The 16,876-nt window shown below is 40.8% G+C and overlaps 1 protein-coding gene across 10 annotated transcripts in view; it reads left to right on the top strand.

Annotated features, from left to right (window-relative positions):
- The window catches only part of SH3PXD2A (SH3 and PX domains 2A), a 271,900-nt gene extending 264,029 nt beyond the window's left edge, over positions 1-7,871 (top strand). For all 10 annotated transcript variants that reach the window (XM_056849280.1, XM_056849281.1, XM_056849279.1 and 7 more), the window contains 3 exons: positions 1,807-1,856; positions 5,366-5,485; positions 5,609-7,871. In XM_056849280.1, the coding sequence (XP_056705258.1) occupies positions 1,807-1,856; positions 5,366-5,485; positions 5,609-7,504 (2,066 nt within the window). In that variant the 3' untranslated portion in view covers positions 7,505-7,871. The remainder of the gene's footprint in view (positions 1-1,806; positions 1,857-5,365; positions 5,486-5,608) is intronic.
- Positions 7,872-16,876: the final 9,005 nt, after the last annotated feature.

Below are 16,876 nucleotides of genomic sequence, written 5' to 3'. Positions count from 1 at the left end.
ACCATGTGGGATGTGGCGTGATTGTTGTTAGTAAATGCTAGGGTATCTGCCTCCCCCCACTGTCAACGGATGTAACTGACTTTTTCTTAGTTTATCGAGAATAGAATACATGTGGTAGTGTACCACTGTCTTAGCAGTTATTGCTTTGCTTTACTGTATTTGATACTGTCCTAATCCCTACCTAATGTTAAGTGACAGGCTCCTTGTCCGATACCCGTCTGCAAAAAGCCTAACTACCGTCAGGTTCTATACACATCTGTGAGTTATTGCAGGATCTGTGGCACAGTGAGGATTATAAACAAAAAAAGGGGGGGGGGGAGAAGACCCAACCTGAAAAACCAAACACTGGGTACCCAAAGGACCGTTGTATCAGGTTGATACTAGCATGCACACTCTGTATGGGAGACTAATATAGCCCAGAGTAGAACAACTTGCAGGTATTCCACCTTAGTAGGCTTTCAAATTTGAAAATTGATATGCACCTCTACACACATACCTGGGCTTCTATAATTCTGTTTATATATTGTGATACATTTGTATATTGTATGTGTGTGCATTATATGGGGTTTTATCTGATCACTGATGAAGGCCAGTTGGCCGAAACGTGTATGGTGTGTGGTTTAAGTTTATCAACCTTAATAGTTGCTATTGTGCTTTGTTTTATCAATTTTAATGTTTTTAACCCTGATATAAGCACCCTAACATAAATATATTTCTATATAACATTATATTACCTTTCTCCACCCAACCGTTGGGTACCCAGCACTGAGGATTATGGCACTGATTTGTTTTGGGCAAGGTACTTGAGGCCCCCTTCTGTCCAGAAAGTATACTACTTTTTTAAAATTGTGCCTACATGCAACTTTTTTAAATTTATTTTACAAAACATGTCAGCAAAGCCCAGATTTTCACCTATAACTGGACTGGTATCTCAGCAATCTTCACAGTTTTATGTGCCTTCAAGGCTGAAAGGAATCATTTTTGAAGTGCACGTTAATTCAGGGTCAAGCTAGACATGATACCAGGAGTTCTGTGATAGGCGCTGTCAAGAATTACCACTATATCCAATCCCAAGGTGCTGACCCCTGTGTGGATAGCAAAATCCACAGAAAGGGGCCTGCCATGGCTGGAAATGAAAGTTCTGCAAGCCCCCCAAATGCTCCCAAGTTTGCAACAACAACAACAAAAAACCTACCCGAGTTTTCTTTTCTTTTTTAAAGAAGAAGCCCAATTTGGACGTAAAATTTTTTTAAAGCAATTTCTGCATAGGCACAGACATTGGGGACGAGGGGGTGAGACAACCACTAGAGTTCTGACGCTGCTTTGGGTTGCTGAGGCTCCCAACTTGAAATTTAGTTTTAGGATGATGAGAAGAAAGCAGTGAGCTATGGGAGGAGGGGTGACAGCAAGTAGGAGGGGGGCAGCAGCAAACAGGAGGCATCCACAAGGGTAACTAGGAGCAGGAGGAGGAAAAGTAAGGGGGAAATGGGGTTTCCTTTCGCCCTATTCATTGTGGGATTCCCCACTTGTTTTTTTATAAATGGCAACTGCATGGGGTCCTGATCTGGACTGGGTGAAGAAGGGCTTAACTTTTTTCCTGACCTAAGTGGCTCTGCTGAACTGCTGTTTGCCCTATTGTGGACACTCTTTGCCCCTTGTAACTACCATATGGAAAGAAATCACTTGGGACGTGGAACTGCCTGCATCATGTATCTATCCCAGATTCTTAACGTCTAAAAAAGAATGTTGGTGTTTTGATTAGCGTGGTCTGTTTAAATGTAGAATTTCTCTCCTCCTCCTCTCTAGGCTCTCCAAATCTAAGAACAAGGCCTCCCCCAAGAAGAGAATCTAGTTTGGTGAGTACTGATTTTTTTCTGCCACTTATGGCATTAACAAAGATTTAACTTGAGTAATTTGCACAAGACACTTCCTTAAAGCCCAAGTGAGAGGCCCTTCAGCATATGTCATGTTAGATCGATGTTGATTTGGGGACTTGTTTGGCACCCTAGAGAGCTAAACCATTTATAGGCCTGCCCTATTGGAACTAAGAGCTCATGAGGGAGAAAAACAACCGATTCAGAATGGCTTGAGGCATTCTAAACCAGAGGAAGGAGAAAAGCACTCAGTGACATCCTTTTCTCATACTTCCTTAAGACCTCTAACCTTCGTTACACGCAAAATGGGCCTTCATGGATCCTTTGGAATCTTAAGTGGCACAACAAGAATGTGTGCATCTCAGGTGGTTGTTGTGGTGAAGCATATCACCAACACTGCCATGGAATCTTCACTCTGAAGAACTCATTCCCATAAATGGCTTCCTGTAAAACAGTGCAAAAGCAGGATGTGAAGAAAGTTAGTGAATGTTAATAATAATAAGACCAAGATACTAATGTGCCCCGTGTTGTATATGGTCAAAATTTAAAACATTACTAAATGTTGCTTTTTCTTCTGAAGGATGACTTACATTAGGTCTATTTTTGAGGATTAAATGTCACTTTGCAGAAGTTTGCTGCATAAGATGCTGCCTTCTGTTGACAGGACTGGAACAGATGGACCAATGTACTACCTATTCTTAGTGACAGCGGTTCCACGATATTTGGCAAAATGTCTTTCCCAGCCCTTGAGATCCTTTGGCTAGAGATGCTTAGGATTTATCCTGGGCTTTTCCGCACACCAAGAATGTTCTCCTGTCATTTCATTGTGAGTCCTTGCCTTGACATCTCTGACTTTACTTCTAAGCCAGACAAGACAAATTCTAGCCCTACCTCCTGTGATCTGGGGAATTAGATTAGAATTTTAAGAAGAAGGAGGAGGAGAAGGAGATGGTTTTTTATATGCTAACTTTCTCTACCACTTAAGGGAGACTCAAACCGGCTTACAATCACCTTCCCCTCCCCACAACAGACACCCTGTGAGGTAGGTGGGGCTGAGAGAGCTCTAACAGAGCTGTAACTTGCCCAAGGTCACCCAGCTGGCTTCATGTGTAGGAGTGGGGAAACAAATCCAGTTCACCGGATTAGCCTCCACCACTGGTTCAGGAATCAAACCTAGTTTGCCAGATCAGAGTCCACCGCTCCAAACCACTGCTCTTAACCACTACACCGCGCTGGCTCTCTTGTGAAGTAAGAAGCAACGATTAAGTTGGACCCTACTAAAGCATAATGAGACGACAAGAGTCACTGGAAAAGACCGTCATGATAGGAAAAGTTGAGGGCAGCAGGAAAAGAGGAAGACCCAACAAGAGATGGATTGACTCAATAAAGGAAGCCACAGCCTTCAATTTGCAAGATCTGAGCAAGGTTGTCAAAGATAGGACATTTTGGAGGACTTTCATTCATAGGGTTGCCATGAGTCGGAAGCGACTTGACGGCACTTAACACACACACACAAAGCCATCAACTGCTTTGGGGAAACTGAAACTTTATCCTTAGTGATTGTGATGGCTTTGTAGTGGAGACCAGGTGACAGACATGTCTCTTAATGATGAGTCACAAGTGTCAACAAGGTCAAAGCCTGTATTCTATAAGAACTCTTGTGTTAGTTCCTTGAATTACAATAGGTCTCTAAGTGGTGGTTTTTGAGACTGCTCTGATATTTTGAAACTCACTCCATAGTATGAGTGCATTTCACTAAGGGTAGGTGCTATACACTGTTTGTTTCAAGAAGCCTTCTGTAGGATTCCTGTGGAAACCCTATTTGAAGTAAATGAAGAGTGTAAAGTAGCAGTGCATAATTGATTTGCTCTGTTGTATTCATTGAGTGAGCAATTAATATATCCTGGAATGATAGGATAATTCACATTTGCAAATGGAACATGATAGTTGCATACTTTAAGAGCTTCACTATGTGATTTAAAGTTTTAAAGAATTAACACAGGCAACTCACCTTTTACTAATTCCTATTTATTTTAAGAACTGAATAAATGAAATCTATGAAATTGAATTGCAATTTTGCATTATTATAAGTTCTTGTTTCTTCCCAATAAAATATATGCATTTTAAAAATATTACAGCATTTTACCATATGGAGAATGTGTGTGTTTCCTAACAAACAGGAAGAGATCCTAGATTTTAATACACCAGTGGAATCCATACAAATCCCCTTGCCCCAAATCCAGCAAGCCATCCATGAGAAGCTATAGATTTCTGTATAGAAATCAGCTCCACTGCCAGCAAAAAAGGATGCTAAAACGAAGAAAAACTTCCCAGAATTGTACTCAGTCCTATAAAAAGTTTGGGCCACACTGGTTCTGTTTTTGATGCTTGGCTATTGGCTGCTCTTTCATCTGATTCTCATGATCCTCTAGAGCAGGGGTGTCAAACATATGTCCCGGGGGCCAGATCCAGCCCCTCGAGAGCTCTTATCCTGCCCGTGAGCCAGCCAAGGAAGCCACTCCTCCCTCACTCTCGATCTGGGCTGGTGAGGCATGGCCCGGCCTGACCAAGTGACATTTATGTCATATCCAGGTCTCGTAACAATTGAGTCTGACACCCCTGCTCTAGAGAGTGAACCACAAAGCCTCTGCTAACAGTATGCATTACTCTGAATGGTCTGCCTTTAGTTGTACAACTCCAGTTTGATTGGCTTTGGGATTTGGGGGCCCTTTAGGCAGAATGTTTACAGAGGGAAGCAGGTGAGGGAGAAAGGCAGCCAATGCCTCATTAACTCTTTCCAGCTTTCTTTCCCTTTCTCTAGGGGTGCTTCAGAGGTTAGAGCTTGATTTCCATGTGGCTTCATTTCACATGACAAATGTAATATGTGGCCAGACTCTGAGTCTGGTTAATGTTTTCTCTTCTGAATCTTTTCTCCCCACCCCCAACCTCTTTGTACTAATTATTTTCAATTAGACTATATTTGGGCATGAATTCTTACAATTAATTCCACGCTGAGAACAAACGCATACAGCTTGAGGGACTTCTGTTTCCAGTTGGCTTAATCTAATGTTAACCATCTCAGATTCTGTAGATATTTGTTAAGAACGTAAGAACACAAGAAGAGCCCTGCTGGATCAGACCAGTGGTCCATCTAGTCCAGCATCCTGTCTCACACAGTAGCCAACCAGTTCCTCTGGAGGTCTAACTACAGGGCATAGAGGGCAAGGCCTTCCCCTGATGTTGCCTCCTGGTTTAGGTATTCACATGAAATGTCCTTGAACTCTCAGTCAAACCATACATGAAGAGGCTTGAACAGGCATATATATTGTCCATAGGTGTCATGGTTCATGAGCTCTGAGTAACAGGACTGAGGTATTTATCCATTTCTGCTCTCTTACAGAGCACACTGTTGTCTAAAAATTAGCACCAGGCCCATTCTTTTCCCCTCCTCAGCTCCAATTTTAAACTAAACAGATCTCTTCTTGTGATAGGGTTTCCAGCTACCTAAACCCCCTGAGCCACCATCAGTGGAAGTTGAATACTACACTATTGCAGAGTTCCAGTCTTGTATTTCTGATGGGATAAGCTTTCATGGAGGACAAAAGGCAGAGGTGAGCCTGGAAATGGAATCACAAAATAAATAAGTGATGGGTGCTTGTAGAATGGTGATCTGAAAAAAAAGAATTGTATAGCATTGCTTTTCCTAAGTAACATTCATATTAATCCTCCTTTAGGTTATTGACAAGAACTCTGGTGGCTGGTGGTATGTGCAGATTGGGGAGAAAGAAGGCTGGGCTCCAGCATCATATATTGATAAAAGGAAGAAGCCGAATTTAAATAGGCGAACTAGTACTTTAACTCGACCCAAAGTCCCTCCTCCAGCACCTCCTAATAAGCTGAAGGACTCTGAAGAAGGAACATCTGCTGGAACTGTCTCTTCTGGAGAGAGCCAGGATTCCATGAACAAGCAAAAATATGAGGAACCAGAATATGACGTGCCTGCCTTTGGTGTTGACTCAGAATCTGAGCTGAGCCAGGGAGAAGATGGAAGCCTGGAGAGAGGCATGCACCAGCTACTTAAGCGTTCCCCTGTGTCATCTCTCCAAAGGGTGAACTCAAGTGTTGGAGAATCATCTGAGGATGTGGCTCATGAAGAAGAGACTATATATGAAAATGAAGGATTCAGACCATACATAGAAGATGCTCTGTCAAGCAAAGAGTCCAGTGGTGATTCTGATTCTCAAAGAAGTTCATCAGTATCTTTGATCCAAAAAAATTCACAATGTTCTGTTTCTCCCAAGTCCTCAGTTCTCAAGCCCAAAAATGACAAGGGCATTCAGCCAAACCTTGGGAAGCCTAACTACTCCAGGAATGAGGAAACAAAGCCAAGATCAGCCTCAGATGCAGGTTTAAGTAGTGTGTCTAAACTGGGTCTAAAGAGGGATCCTGGGGAGAGTGTATCTAGCAGAGCAAAGCCAATGGTGAGGCCTAAACCTTTCCTGAACAAAGCAGACTCTCAGAGTCAAGAAAGGATGGACATTAGCACTTTACGCCATCAGCTAAGGCCCACTGGACAGCTCAGAGGTGGACTTAAGGGTTCAAGAAGTGAGGAATCTGAAAGCCCACCACATACAGCTTTTGGAAATCCAGAAGAGTCCTTTAGAAGAAGCTCTGCAGATCTCATTACAGTTCCTCCCCATACCATATTCTGCTCAAGCCAGTCATCCAAAACAGAACATGAAAACAACTCCTCAAAATGTCTCTATATAACTACTGAGTCTTACCAGAAAGTTCAAGATTCTGAGATCAGCTTCACAGCAGGCATTGTGGTGGAAGTAGTGGACAAGCAAGCAAGTGGATGGTGGTACTTGAAGTATGGAGACCTAGAAGGATGGGCTCCTTCTCACTATTTGTTGCCCTGTGATAACCAGCAGAAAGAAACCACATCCAACGAGACCAACATTTCACTGGCCAAGAACAGAAGAAATGAAAGCAAGTCCAACAGCTTGGAGAAGATAGAGAAGAAGGTTCAGGCACTGAACACCATCAACCAGAACAAGAGAGCAACACCTCCTATTCCCAACAAACCTCCTGGTGGCTTCTCTAAAACATCTGGACCTGTCAAATTACGAAATGGAGTTAGACAGCTAGCAGTGAGGCCACAATCTGTATTTGCCTCGCCCCCACCCAAGGACAGCAACCTGTCTTGTTCCTTGCGTAGAAATGAATCTCTCACTGCCACGGACCACCTGAGGGCAGTACGCCGCAACTCCTCTTTCAGCACTGCCCAGTCACAGATTAGTGATTCTAAGATAAAACAAGCTGATCAATTGGGCTCAGAGGCATCTGAGACCACCTCATACCTACCTACTGAGCGAAATGGAATCCCAGTGTCCACAGTCAGGCCAAAACCCATTGAAAAATCCCAGTTCATTCACAATAATTTAAAGGATATCTACATCTCCATTGCAGATTATGAGGGTGATGAAGAAACTGCAGGATTTCAGGAAGGTGTCTGCATGGAGGTATTGGAAAGGAACCCAAATGGCTGGTGGTACTGTCAGATTATGGATGGCGGGAAACCTTTTAAAGGATGGGTGCCCTCAAATTATTTAGAGAAGAAGAATTAGAATTGCAATGTCTTTAAATTCCCTAATTTATACTTTTATACTATGTACTTATGGAAGCAAGGAAAGATACAGTTATGTATTTCCTCTTGCTTTGTCATGTATACAAGGGACATTTAAACTGTACTTTGCATGGAACCGCCAGCTGGCCATGTTTTGAGGGTGTGTGATGCATGAAGGGTTGGCTGCTTCAGCAAATATCAAGAAAAAAACAGCTGGAACAAATGCCTTTTTTGAGAGGTGAAGTCTTTCACAAACCATGTGCAACAGGGTACATTATCCCACCATCCCGTTGTAATAATAGGAAACCAATTGTGTGCCTTTCTCAGTATATTTTGAACTTAGGTGCCCACTAGGGAATGTTAGGGAATTGGTGCCAAACCTGGACATGGTAAAAATTGCAGCTTGTTGATATTCTTCCACATGGAGTCTGTAAGTATTTCCAAGCTGTGGATGTTTTCCCCAAGAGGTATTTCAAGTGTGCAGCTGAGTAGGTGATGAAACAAATCTAACCCAACCCTCAACTATGACATCCTCCTCGGCAGATGATTGTTTGAAGACTCGAAGCCTTTTCACTGTGCATTATTGGTATCTGACTTGGACGATATTTTTCCATTAATACGTTCGTTTCTCTCTCTTCCCTTCAGCCCTTCATGGCATTTATAGTGCTATTCTCCAGTGGTGTTTTGTGACAGCAAATTTAACTTTCTGTTAGAAAGGGTCAAAATTTCTTTTAAAAATTGGAAATGTACTAAAGTCATATGTGGTTTCTAGGTGTTCATAAACACACTAAAAGCTTTGTGCATACCTTTTGTGCTTATTGATTGATTTTGTGTTTAGGTTCTCCTGGACAACCAGTATTGATACTTCTTTTAGAACGGGTCTCATGCCCCACTTCTGAGATCTTTTCAGATCTCCCTTGTTGGGATGTGCAGTGGAAAAGCTCTATGGAGAAAGTACATTGTTCATAGCTCAGAAGAAGAAGCCATGGTTGCATGAACCTGTTTGCTAAATCATGACCTGGTGGGTTTGGCTGACTTGCAAAATAACCTCAGTTAAAGGGAATGACTTTCTTGACCATCCATGTTTTCATCATCTTCTTTGATGATTCCCTTGTTGTCCAGAGCATAGCTTCAGAGGATTCTTCCTTAGTATCCCTCCCCTATTGCTTCTGTGAGGTTCCTAAAGCCATGTGTGTATGCTTGTCCTCCACCCACAAATGCTGCAGGACTCCCAGTTGTCACAGATGCAAGGTGTGTCTTTTGCCTGGGAAATTAAGTTGACACTCCTCGCAGTATGGCAACAATGGCCTCTTCAGGATTGTCTGAGAAGTTCTGTTGCCCATCCCCTTGGGGTGATTAGATTGGAGACCAGTGATCCGCATGTCCGCTATATGAGCTGAGTCTGGCATCAAAAATTTTAATTTCACAATGTATTTTGGGAGCCAGGAGGTATCACACAGATAAACGTTCAAATGACTGAACTGTCCCTGAGTGTCGGTGAAAGCATTGGAATTTACTTCTACATAATATATTTGCAGTCCAAAGGCCACGTTTGCTGGAGTTTCCCATTCTTTCCAATTAAGGGGAAACCTTTCCACGTGCATAGAGGGACTGAATACCCACAGTGCATGCAAAACATTTCCTTTCTCATAGCAGAAAATGAGGAGATTTGTGTGTACCTTGTAGTTTCTGCATTGCAGCCCATCAGCCATTCCTGAATGATACTGAAAATACTGGATTGCTTATGCCCATGTCTCAAAAGAAAGCACTCACACACAATGTATGCCATTTCCAAACAGTAGCTTTTTCATTTGGCAGAGAAGCATCAGTGTTTACAAAGAAGGGAGGAGAGAGAAGAAGCTATGGATTTTTAGACTCTGCACCATCTTTGTATGTTTTGGGAATATGTTATGTTCTGAACCATTTTTTTCCTTTAAAAAGAAAATGGTAGAAAATACTTCAACATTGGTCTTGTATTGGGAGGAAAGCACCTGAGTTTTTTATACTCACAGAGTGGAAATTGCATGAGTTGCCATTAGGTGGAGAATGTTGCTAAGTGTGGAAGCATAAGGTCTCCCATTTTCCCCTCTCTCACTCAATGTTATTTCCTCGTTTATTTATGATTCAAGATATGATACTTTGTGGGGCAACATGGACAAAATTAAAACCACTGGGGAAAAGGCTTGGGGTGCAAAATGTATTTATTTTGATGTGTCTTCAAACATCTGCTCTGAAATAAACCCTGTGTCTATAAAAGAAACCTCAGATGACCTTTGCTTAAGAACTCTGGAGGTCAGGCAAGAGCTTGATGTCTTGCCTTGAGGGTCACCATTTTGTTCATTGACAGGGAAGAAAACCTGTTGGGTTTTGCTGTAACTGACACAATAAGCAGCTCTCTTGTCTTCCAGCGATCGTTTATTCCTGTTACCAACTTGGAGATAAAAGGACAGGAAGATTCTAATTAGCTCAGACTAAGGTTTTCTTCCAAAGACTTCAGAATACTATGAAGAGGGGGTGTTTTGTTTGGTTCCTCTCCCCCATTACAGAATATTTGCCTCTTATTATGTTTAGTGTTACTTGAGTACTTGTATTAAAATTAACCATGGCAAGTGCCAAGGGATTGATTTCTGCCGCTCATGTTGCTAATGGCCTTTCACTTTGACCATCTGAGACACCTTCAAAGGCTGTGACCCACCCAAGTTCTGTTGCTATAGTTCAATCAGCATGGACAAAGAAGGGACTTGGGGCAAGGAGGGGAACTTCACTAAAAGTGGGTGGAGAGAAGATCATTATTTGCTCTGTGAAAACGGTGCAGATTTGGTCTGAAGCAGCTAAAACCATCTTAAAGCATTTCTTCCCAAGGCCTAGCAGCTCTGTGTCTTGGAAGTTCCCCTCCATTTTTAAGTCCTGCTAAAATCTTAGCGGCCATTTATTTAAAGGACTGCCAGAGCTGCTGTGAGATTATAATAGAAATATTATGTTCTTCTGCTGGACAGTATTAAATAGAGCAATACCTAGAGTAATCTGCTAGATTGCAGTACTAATAGTAGTGATTTAGCAATTCTTATTAATGTTTTTATGGTTTATTTTTAACAATAATGATGAGGAAGTGGTTCATTATTTTGAATTAATGCACTTTAACCATTAAACCAAAATGCAGAAAGTCAAGTGCATTATTTAAAGATGCAGTATATAATTATCATTTTTTTAAAGTTCAGCTATTTATTAAAATAATTTATGATTATTTAAAAAAAATGTACTATACAGTTTTGTTCTAAAGATGTCATCATCTCCTAGGAAACCTAAAAGTGCAACTCCCCAAAATTCTGCAGTGAGCTGTTGGATTCTCAAAATACAGTTAATTCAGTTAGCAAGAATTAAATTGCTGCCTTGAAAAAGAAGCAGGTGTTTCTTCATGAAAAGCCATGAGCCACCTAAGAATTATGCTGCCTTGAGTTCAAGGAGAAAAGGTGGGATACAAATATTTTAAATAAACAAATTCCTAAACATAGCCCTGAAGAATCTCCTGTGAGAAATTCATGCCAATTAGAGTCACGAGATCTCCCAGATTCCCTACCTCTGTTTCATGTGCTACCAGCTGAGGTGTCTTTGGTGTTCTTGTGGTGCCTGTTCCTTCCCTGATGAATGCAAACAATTCTTCAGTCATTACATGAGTGGAGGATTGTGCTAAATTAATATTTCTGAAAATGATTCTTCAAGAGGTCTCTGAGAAAATAAGTATTCCTTGTTACATCTAAGATTTACAGCTGGTCCACAGTTCTATTGAAGATGGATGTGGCTTTTCTTGGCTGTCTCTTCTGTGGCTTTATTACTTCCCAGCAACCAAAGTCATTCCATTCATAGCTAATGTCTGCATGGTACGAAACAAGCGTGGGATACAGAAGTGCTGACTTCTTGCAACGGTCTTATAATGAGCCCAGTTGTCCATCAATAATTATGTAGAATTTTCTTAAACACGCTAAATCAGTAGGGTCTTTCATGCATCAGATAAAACAACCCTAGCTTGGGCCAACAGGGCACTCTGCTTGCCAATCTCATAATCATTTTTTAAAAAATTATGGTGGTTGATTTCCGTGGGGGTGGCAAAGTTGGTGACTTCTAAATTGAGTTTATTTGGCTAAGTAATCATTCTTGATTTTTGCATCTTGCATATACCAAAAAGTCTCTTAATAATCCTCATGTTGGTCTGACCTGATTTCATGATGCATGAAAGTAACATTTGAGCCCAGGAGTAGAAGGGTAGTGATCATGTAAAGGGCACTAGCATGCACCTTTAAAAAAAATAGTCAATTCACTGTTTTCCACATCCCCCCAGCCCATAAGGTACAGTTGTTCATATACGCAACTTTGTTAACAAATCATTACAATTATTAACTTGTTGTAGAGATACACATTCATAGCCATTTTAAGTGACTGGTCTTCAAGATCTCTCCATAAGAAACTTTCCCCCATCCTATTAACCTGCCACTAAAAAATGTCTATATTATTTGGGGAAGGCAAGCCAACTACCTGTTTTTAAAACTAAATTTGTCAAAACATGGTGATTTAAAAACATAAATGCACTTTGAACAATATTTACAATTTCTACAGTATCTAAATTAATTTAAAAATTCTCTAGGGAGCTACTGAATAAAATATTTTGTGAAGTCAGAGTGCCCTCTTGTGGATGGAGGAGTGGCTTCTAGTTTTCTTCCTGATCGTTAGTGATTGCCTTGGCCATCCATGCTTTCAAACAAGTTTGAAAATGGGAATGATTGAGATAGCAAAAGTCAAAACACAGCTTAAATTTTAGACAAAATCTTAAAATTTGAAACTTCTGTTCTGCTGTATACTGCAACTTTAATGATAATGAGCACTTCTGAGTTCGTTATTGCGGTTTTATATAATGCCTGAAAAGACACTCTTTCCATTTAAAAAAATAATAATTGTCTGAAGCTTATTTCAGTCTGAGCATAGAACAGTCACCTGTTACAATTTGTTTTTTGTCCAAAAAGGTCTAGTTTCCCCAAGCAGCAAATAAAGGTGGTGAGCTTGTGTCTGGATTGTACCACTACAGATTGCAGGTGGGACTCACCCAAAAAGTTGAATGCTCTCCTATCCCTTACCCCCTGTTCTGGAATAGAATGCTAGCATGGCAGGGATGAAGGCGAGGCGGCAGCGTTGGTCTATGATGTGTCCATTGTGTGTGTGTGTGTGTGTGTGTGTGTGTGTGTGTGTTTTGTATAGTAGAGTATTCTGTCCTGTGGACCCCTACCTGCAAATTAAACTGACACAATCCAAACCCAGATCTGCCTCCTCATTTACTGCGTTTGTGATGACTAGGCACACTGTACATGAAGATATCTTGGTTAGGCTCTAGAGATTTGCTAGGTTCACTCTTGGGGGCTTGTACTGGTCCAGTGACAAAGAGCTTACAAATTTTTCCTCCCTTTGTTTCTTAAAGCCCCTTGCTATGTGGCGTGGTGGGGATGTTCCTGTTTTGCCTCTATTAAATCTTAAAGCCCCTTTGAGCTCATGGACCTAGCTGCAACAATCTTTGGATCTTGGCTCAACTTTCCGGTAACTGATATTTTTGCCAAAATCCACCTCTGTGTACACAAAGGGGGGGGGCACTCTGTTTCTTTAACACATTTGCAAGGAATTAAGTTCCACTAGTTTCGATGAAATTTAATTCCCAGTAAATGTGCTTAGGATGACAGTCTTGACTGAGCGCAAAATAGTTTTGGGTCGAACTTTTCAATTGTGCCTTTTGATAGGTAACAACATTAAATCGCTCCAAGACTGGGTAATTCAGATTCTGGAACAGGTAAGCGAGTGCATCTGGATTCCAAGTTTATATTGCAGAAATAGATGGGGGTTGGCCCCAACGAGCAGTTCCAAAGCTGCTTTCAGGAGCATTTTGACGACGGCATTATGGAATTGCATTTGTTTTTTAAAAAGTATTTTCAGATATAAGTGTGGCATATTTTATTGTAAAGTATATTCATTGCTTTCCTCTGTTAGAAATGTGTTACTGCTTTCTATCATTTTATGAGAAATGGAAGGGAATCTGGTAAAGCATTCATAACTTTCATATTACTAGCATTTACTAAATAGGAATAGTATTTAAGTTTTAGATCTCTATAGGTAGTTTGTTCATTTAATTTTTGTGTCGTATTATTCTTGTTTCATCCTTTTTTCCAAATATTTTGCATTCTCAAGAAAAAAATAGTCAAATGAAAGGATATGTGCAATAAGGATAGAGAAGAAACAGGGCCCTCATCCAGGACTCAAAGTGGGGAACGCAGTGTGATGAAGTCTCTCATTTTCTTATCATGCACTCTTGGGGGGAGAGAGAGAGTAGGGATTGGGGGGAAGGGAGCAGTCAAGCCACTAGGTGAAGGATTTCTGGTACAAACAAATTATAAGCGTGAGTTGAGGATGGCTGAGTGTTGTTGCATGAATGCATCATGTTCAGGCAGGAGTATAAAGACTGTTTGTGATTGTGGTTGTTCATCTGCCCTTTCCCCCATAATATGTACTATTTCTCCCTCAGGGAATCTCATTTATTCAACTAGACACGTTGTATGCAATGTTAGTGTCAAAGTGGCCAGCGCTGGATAGATGTGGTTGGATTGGATCCTATGGACGTGCTGCTGGTGCACGAGAGAGGAGTGGTGATCCTGCCTGATTCTCCTACTAACTGCAGCCCCCAGAACAATATGGCTGGAAGAGTCCCCCACACTTTGGCAATGCTTTTTTTGGTGGGGGGAGTGAGATCACAGGGCTGCTAGGAGAAAGAAAAAGGGAAACATCCCCTTCCATCAGCAGCCCGTCTGTAGGATCCATGCCATAATGTGTTGTCAAAATACAATCACTCTTAAGCATGTGGATTAATCCCGTTATTGAAGCAAAGGATGTCACATGGTTGTTTACCTCATAATACTGTAGTAGTGCCATCCAGAATTTAGCCCATTAAACAGGAAGGTGCCATTTCACCTTGATCTCATTCAGTAGCAAATTTCTCTTACCTTTACCTTTGAAGGCCCCCTGGAATTATTTTGTTTTTACTTCTCAAAATTTACCCAATTTTTCTTTGTCTGCTTAACAAATGAAGCAGTTAGACGACAATGTTGTTTGCTGCTTTTTCATTTGAAAAGAAAGGCTGTTAATTGACACTTCATGGTTTAAAAAAATCATTTTCATCTAGTTACTGTCAGGAGAAAAGACCACTAAAAGTAACAATGGTTTTTTCCCTCAAAAAAAATACCACCAAAAAACCTTCTAAGCTTCAAAAACTGTTACTGCAAGCATCCTACTGAAAGGTCATATTGAGGCCTGCAGCTTGCACACACTTTAATCAAATCTTTCTGGAATGCTGCTTATCAGTTTAGACCTCCTTTCCCCTTAATAATAACTCCTCTAATTTAATTATATGTAATTGCAAGATATTTGTACATAAATCACATGGGAATTTGCAAGAAAAGGGAGCTTTGTTGACAACTACTGAAAATGTAGTTGGGTATCTTATAGCTGAACAAAATAGCCAGCCTACACTTAGCCAATTTCATCTGATCTTGTAAATCCAAAGTAATGGTACCATGGGCTCCTTCCTTATATCTTCTTCATCCTGTTGGTAAATCTTGGGTGAATCTGTTAAAAGAAACACTAGGGATAAAAGAAACAACTGAGTCCATCAAAGTCAAGTGATCCTACAAGCTTCAGTTTTAGAAAATCCAGTTATCATCTCAGGATTTCACTCAAACCAGATATTAATGCTGCATGCACACTAGATGTCTAAGCCATCTCCTAGAAAATCCCACTATACACGTTTGCCATCAGTCAGGGTTCTGTAAATAATTGAAACATTTAACAGGTACGAATTGGGAGAACAATTTTTTGTGTAAATAAGTTACTTTTTTGTTAAGGGTATGAGGGGTTCTTCCCCTCTTTGGCAAATGTATAGAGAGCCCTGACAAACACATAGAAATCTTATAACATTTTACAATGATCTCATCGGCTTGTGTGAAGGTCTGTTTTTGTGTCTTCAATTCACCTACCATCTCTATTCACTGTTTGAAGGGAGGAGAAGTTTGCAAGTCATGTACTGTATCTAAGGCCTTTCCCAGCCTCCATGAGGTCTTACTGCCAAGGTTCCCTGTGCAGGCCCTTCAACTGCTGTTGCCTGAGCTTCATGTCTCTGTATTTAATAACTTGCAGAGCCTTCTGTAAGAATATTAAAATATCCCTCATTTTGGAGGGGCTTGAATGAGTGAGTGAGTGTGTAGGGGAGAATGTGTGTATGTAAAGGTAGGGAAAGAGGTTGAATGAGCTTATCCTTGCAATGGGGCACGTTTTGCAGACTTCGAGCAAAATTCCCATTTAAAATACAAATTCTGCATTCAGGGTTTGTTGTCCTAAGTGTGATGCTCTCTTGGACCCAGCTTAATCAAAGACACATTGAATGGGTCCCTTTTTACAATTGAGGTTTACAGGGTGGGCTGGCCCCACACAACAATTTTCTTTGTTAGTGAGTGCAATTCTTTCTTTAAAACTGAAATGAACTGAAAACTTCACACTGTCATTTTTGCACTTTTTCCCCCGTGCAGCACAACAGCCACTGTCCTGTGTTGAGACTCCTGTTCATTACAAAATTGAAATATTTTGGTAACGGTCAAAAAGAAGTAACTGGAACATGACTGGGGAGAAATTAGTTGGATTTTCCAATAAGAATTAATTGAACTAGGAATAACTTCATAATGCCATTCATTACACTTGTCACTGTGGCTGCTTTTTATGTATTGATATGTTAAAATTATATCATTGGTCTGCGTTAAACAGTGTCTCCTGTTAATGCCAAAATCTCTGTTTCATCATAAAATATGGTAATCTGCATCTTAAAACCCATAACCCAAAGAGGTAAGGTAATGTGCTATGTATTTGATATTTATCACGTGCATTTTACAGTGGAAATTTTGTAGAGGTTCATGAAATGATTGAAGCACGCTCTGATTGTGTTCAGGTTAGCCTCTTACCCAGCAGCTGTGCCCCCCACTTTTCAGGCCCTTGTTAATAAGCAAAGAAACATGGAGCCACGTGGTGATCTCACATCTTGAAGCATTTTAAAATTTGGCCTCCTGAGCTTTGTGAAATTCTACAGATTTAAACCACACATTTTGGGATGATTGATGTGCCCTACATTTGAATCGCATTGCATCTTTTACTATGCAAATGTGGAGTTGTGTGTTAGATTAGGTGTTCTAAAGGTGCAGAAAGGCCTATGCAGGAAACCAAAGGAGAGAAATAGCGTAGTCAATTTGAGCTGAAATTGACAAGTTGTCATGAAAATCAGTCAAGATTTCACACTTGCTTT

Source organism: Euleptes europaea, chromosome 5 (genome assembly GCF_029931775.1).
Source record: "Euleptes europaea isolate rEulEur1 chromosome 5, rEulEur1.hap1, whole genome shotgun sequence".
Classification (NCBI taxonomy): domain Eukaryota; kingdom Metazoa; phylum Chordata; class Lepidosauria; order Squamata; family Sphaerodactylidae; genus Euleptes; species Euleptes europaea.
Note: the sequence above shows the minus strand (reverse complement) of the source record. Positions and strands in the feature narration are given on the sequence as shown.